Below are 5,766 nucleotides of genomic sequence, written 5' to 3'. Positions count from 1 at the left end.
TCTTTTGTCCTATGTAGCAAAGAAATCAAGGAGTTGTGGTCACTCAGAGACTAAGAGTCAATTTTTACGTAAGGACTTTCAGTTCCAACACCCGGTATAACTTAACAAGTTTAGAAAACTCGACTACAGGAAATGGTGAGACGCAGTAAGAAACAGGGGTAAATTATTTTATATAAGACATGGTGATGATGAGATTATATATTTGAAAAAAATGTCAAGTGTCAAATACCTTTTTAAACTCAGTCAGAGATACAGATAAAAAAGAACCAAAAGACATTTATTTACAAAATTTCTTACTTGACCAGTGGTGACAGCCAAAAAACAGTACACCAGAAAAAAAACAACTAATACCCCACTATTAGTCTTTAGGACAGTTCATACAAGGTAACCACAAGAGCAGATCCTATTAGGCTAGAAGGATGTCCTCCTGAGTGTTCTTAAATTGCACAAGAATTTACATTTAACCAAAGAGGTCTGTGCAAGTAGCACTGTGGTGCTTGTAGGCTCAATTGACACACAGCTTCTAGAGTGCTGCTCCCTGTATACCTTACATAGCTTTTTCACCACTTCTGTTGATGTCTTTGTCAGCTTCTTCCCCTTTTTCTCCTCCTTTGTCAGTTTTCTCTTCTCTGTTGATTCCTTCCTCTTTTTCTTCTCCACTATCAACTCCTTTCTCTCCTCTATTCTTGGTGTTCTCTTCTCCCCTGTCAGCTCTTTTTTCTCCTCCATTGTTGACTTCTTTCTCTCCTTCTTTGTCCTGAACACTGATATAAACAGCTTTGTTACAGCCTTCCCGGTTCCGAGCAATTTCAATGGCAAAGAATTGTATCCTGGGGGCTGAAAAGTGAACAGAATTGAGTATTATCCTACTCTTAGTTTATTCCCTAAATCTTTTTTTTTGTTGTTGAGCCAGGGTCTCACTCTGATTCCCAGGACTGGACTGCAGTGGCACGATCACAGCTTACTGCAGCCTCAACTTTCTGGGTTCAAGCAACCCTCCTGTCTCAGTCTCCCAAGTAGCTGGAACTACAAACACGCACCACTACACCTGGATAATTTTTTAAATGTTTTTGTAGAGATGAGGTCTCACTATGTTGCCCAGGCTGGTCTCAAATTCCTCAGCTCAAGTGATCCTCCCATGTCAGCGTCCCAAAGTGCTGGGATTATAAGACATGAGACACTGTGCCTGGCCTGTTCCCTAAATATGCCGGAAATCTATTGACAAAATTGAAATAATATACAAAACATTCGAGTATACTCATAAATTCAGATATATTGAATTCCAATCTCATATTAATGAGATTGAAAAGACTTAACTATCTTCAATTTACTTAAAATAATAGCAACAACATCTTTAAAGATGAAACAAAACACGGTAATACATAATACATAGTAACCTAACTATACATGTTACTGATTCATCAGCAAAACCAGACTGTTCAGTCTCCTTATAAAGAAACATTTCCAGAGGGAAAAAAACTCACCAAAGATGGTGTTTTCTTCAGTGTAGCCCTGAGAACAATCTAGTCGCAGCAAAGTACCATAGTTGAAGTCTTCAACAATCCCATTAAACTTTAAGCAGAATGGCCTCCACTTCTAACAAGGCAAAAACAACGCCTTAGCTAACAAATACAAGAGGACAGCAGAGATAATTCCACTTCCCCAGTAAGGAAAATAATCATACTGAGACTAGGATTGAGGTGATTGCTGGTTTCACAGTGAAACTAGCAGTGCTTTTCTGTGCTACCGATTGTGTCTTTAGACTGGTATTTCCCAAGATGAATAATATTTTACTCTGAAATACATATAAATCCTTTACTATAGAATTAAAATATGATTTCTTAAACAGATTGTTTTGAAATTATTGGTCAGTTCAATCCAAAATGGTCATCTATACCCACTAAAACACAAATGATTTTAATAAAGAAGTCCATTCAGTAGTGACAATTTTCCAAAGACAAAGATCACTAATAGCCTCCTAGGAGTCAAAAGTTTAGATTCTTGGCTGGGGGCAGTGGCTCACCCCTGTAATCCCAGCACTTTGGAAGGCTGAGACAGACGGACCGCTTGAGCTCAGGAGTTTAAGACCAGCCTGGTCAACATGGTGAAACCCCGTCTCTACCAAAAATACAAAAAATTAGCTGGGCATGGTAGCATGCACCATGTATCATTTAAAAATATGTTGATTTTGTGTTAATACATAAACGTATGCTAGTGTCCATAGCATTATAAAAGCTAATGCTATGGACAAAAAAATTATATAATTATAAAATTATACAAGCTTTTATAAAATTATAAAAGCGGCAGTCCCAGCTACTAGGGAGGCTGAAGCAAGAGGACTGCTTGAGCCTGGGAGGTGGAAGTTGCAGTGAGCTGAAATGGCACTACTGTACTCCATCCTGGCAAACGAAGTGAGACCCTGTCTTAAAAAAAAGAAAGAAAAAAAAAAACCACACACACACACACACGCGTGCGCACACTTAGATTCTTCATTAGCCAAGGTTTTACTCTCAAGAGAAAACATTTTTTCCTAACTGTAAAAGTGATAGTTTCCTATTAAAGTATTGGATAATCACATAAGCAATGAAAAACGTAAGTTTTCTAGTTATCCATGGCACATAATCACATGAACTTAAATGAAAAAATCAAAACACCTTCCTATGCCCTATTTACCACTCCCCATCCAAGCCTCTGGCTATACTACCTAAAAAAACTGATTCCTCCTCCCCTGAAAGGGCTGGGTGGAGATTTAAAATGTCCAAGACAGAAAGGAGAAAAAAATTGACTTAACAATATGAAAAGTCAATAAACTGGAAAAACATTCATTTTTTTAACTTAGTTTGATTACAACTAGTTACAAGTTTTGGTTCTTTACATATTCTTCTTAAACAACAAAAAGAGTTTAAATGTAAAAAAAAAATCACAATCAAAAATTGTTGGTTAAATGCTAAGTAACATTTGAGAAAGAGAATTTTTACCTCTTTGGCTGATTCTGACTTGAGTTCTTCTGGGTCCAATACATCTATCTTCAGCTTCTCAAAATTTTTCCGGAACTCAGAGTAAATTTGGTCATCTACTTTGGTGAGTTTCAGGAACTGTGGGTCAACTGATGAAATCAGCTGCCAAACAGTAAGAAAACATACAGGTGCTAGTCTGTAATTTACTACTACCTTCCCCATTTCCACCAGAAAACGTTTATGGTTCTCAGGGCAGAAGATCTCTTCAGGAAGTGTCATCAGACAACCTACATCCTGGATGAAATCATGACATAGTTTAAGGCCATAATATATTATTACAATCTCTTCCACCAATTTGGCAATTGGCTTATTTAACCATAGTTCTGTCTGGCTATTGCCCTCCGTGGATTGTTCATTTATTCAACCAACATTTATTGAGTGCCTACAATGTATGGGCCAGACGTCCTTTTGTCAATCAGCATAATAACACTGAGCAAAGCAGCAGAACTCATTGTAGAAACAAATTTGCTTTCACTCCTCTGTTGTCTGTGGGTAAGAACTTACATTAATAAAAACTATCTCCAAAACACAACTGTTTAACTTGCTGAAAATAGTGATAAGCAGAGCATCATACACTATAATTACATGTTTAATTCTGCTTAATGATGAAGACAGACAACTCACCTTGTAATAGACTTCAGCATGCTGCATTGCCCTCATGGCCCAAGCCATCTCAATGTCAGGCTGCAAAGGAGTGAAAAATACCAAGTCATAAACCTCCCAATCCTACTAGTGAATACCAAATTAAGGAAGTATGTGGATGTCTATTTAATGCTCAAGAGGGCTACCAAACTTGATGTTACTGTCAAATAATTAAAACTGTAGTAATACATTTAGACAGTAATTATTTTGTCCATACAACAACCAAAAGAAGCTACCCAGAAAGTATAATGAACACAATGAGCCACTGGCTATCTTTTCCCAGCTGCTAGTGAAAGCTGGGAGACTAAATAAAGCAGTAGATACATAACCTTCTCAGGATTCAGTTAAATCACTGTAAAACTGAAATAATATAACCCTCAATATCACTGAGTTGTTGGGAGAACAAAGAATCAAAATGAAAATTACTTTTCACTTTTAAGATTGAAGCATGTAATCATTTGTGTTTACCAAACAGCCAATTCCCCATATTATGACACCTAGAAATGAATTAGCACATGAAACAGGTCAAGGCTATAATAAATATTACCTAGCACCCATCTGTTCCACTGGAATCTCCCACTCCAATGAGACCGGAGACCTCCGAGCTATTTCACTGACTCCAGGAAAAGCCATTTGCATTTGTTACCTCCATGCCTTATACCACACACTTTTCCCACCTCCCAATCCATGTCTTTCGTCCACCTACACTTTGAGGATACAGTTAAAGCTCCATTTCTTCAGTCTAGTCTTCTACTGCCTTGGCCCCTTAGGGATTTCTCCTTCAGCTAAAGTATTTGGATCTTATGGCCTGACCCACTCATTATATGTATTGCATTCTTATTTGGGCGTTTTTACTATTCTCACATCCCCTTGTCTTGTGTCGGAAAATACGTCATATACTTTCTCAGTGATTTTCTAAACCAGACACATAATAAGCCAATGCAACTTTGCTGCACAATGGAATCCCTCTAAGACCCTTTAAAAATACTGATTCTTGGCTCTCATTCCCCAGACATTCTGATTTAGGTGGTATGAACTGCAATCTAGGCAGCGGGATGTTTAAAAGCTTCCCAGGTGATTCTAAAGAGTGGCCAATTTGGGGAACCACTTCCACAGGCGTTAGTCCTGCGTTTGTGGACCAAGATTAAAACGAACTGAAAGAAGGTGCGGTTTCTGGTGGAAGTGGAGAGGGTCTGTAGCAGATATCAGGACATGGGATTATAATTTAGTGGCAGGTCCTGCAGAGATCCCAGGCTGAGGGGGTAGGAGCTGTGGGTGAGTCATACTCACATCGTTGCCATAGGACTCTGCTGGGAGGGAAAGCGCATGTGCCACAGACACCAACTCCCCGGAAACCTAGAAAGGGGGAAAAAAAGAGTTCAAGGCTCCACCCAAGGCTGGGAGCGGTGCTTCATACCTGTAATCCTAGCATTTGGGAGGCCGAGGCGGGTGGATCACCTGAGCCTAGGAGTTTGAGACGAGACTGGGAAACATGGCGAAACCCCGTCTCTACAAACAATAAAAATTTTTAAAAAAAATTTTTTTAATTAGCTAGGCGTAGTGGCACGCGCCTGTTGTCCCAGCTCCTCGGGAGGCTGAGGTGGGCGGATGACCTGAGCCCCGAGGTCGGGGCTGCAGTGAGCCGTGAATGCGCCACTGCACTCCAGCCTGGGCGAGTGAGTGACACCTTGTCTCAAAAAAGGAAAAAAAAAGGCTTCACCTGGCTCGACCTCCCCACTCACCCGACCCCAGAGCAGCGTCTCACCGGTTCATCAGTTCCACTGGTAGCCGCCATGTTGTAACCCAGAAAGCCTGGCTCCTTGCTCAGTTGATTGGGAAGCTGATCCAGATTAGAGTCGTTCTCTTCCGGCGGCTCCAGTGTGCACTCCCCCTCCCGCTGAGGAAGTTGCGGGCCCCGCCTCACCGTCCCCGCGCAGGCGTAGAAGTGGCGTACTGTTGGGTAGGCTGGACTGGTTGAAAGATCCGAGGTGATTGACTCCTCAGTAATTTCGGTGGTGATCACAGGAAAAGGTTGAGTTAAAGAAAACTATAAAGAACTGTAAACACACACAAAGTAGCTGGTCAAGCATTTATGAAAGAAAAAAGG

At 40.4% G+C, this 5,766-nt stretch overlaps 1 protein-coding gene across 3 annotated transcripts; it reads right to left on the bottom strand.

Annotated features, from left to right (window-relative positions):
- Positions 1 to 256: 256 nt before the first annotated feature.
- Positions 257 to 5,511, bottom strand: PBDC1 (polysaccharide biosynthesis domain containing 1). Of its 3 annotated transcripts, XM_002763020.7 has the most exons (6): positions 5,425 to 5,511; positions 4,950 to 5,015; positions 3,642 to 3,701; positions 2,979 to 3,119; positions 1,485 to 1,596; positions 257 to 837 (listed from the first exon to the last, which is right to left on the bottom strand). In XM_002763020.7, exons 1-6 carry the CDS (start codon positions 5,452 to 5,454, stop codon positions 548 to 550), a joined length of 699 nt encoding a protein of 232 aa, XP_002763066.1. In that variant the 5' UTR covers positions 5,455 to 5,511; the 3' UTR covers positions 257 to 547. The 3 variants fall into 3 exon arrangements, with proteins under 3 accessions (XP_002763066.1, XP_078219740.1, XP_054106871.1); XM_078363614.1 differs by lacking the exon at positions 1,485 to 1,596; XM_054250896.2 differs by lacking the exon at positions 4,950 to 5,015.
- Positions 5,512 to 5,766: the final 255 nt, after the last annotated feature.

Source organism: Callithrix jacchus, chromosome X (genome assembly GCF_049354715.1).
Source record: "Callithrix jacchus isolate 240 chromosome X, calJac240_pri, whole genome shotgun sequence".
Classification (NCBI taxonomy): domain Eukaryota; kingdom Metazoa; phylum Chordata; class Mammalia; order Primates; family Cebidae; genus Callithrix; species Callithrix jacchus.
The sequence above is the reverse complement of the archived record's forward strand: the minus strand, read 5'-3'. Positions and strand labels throughout refer to the sequence as shown.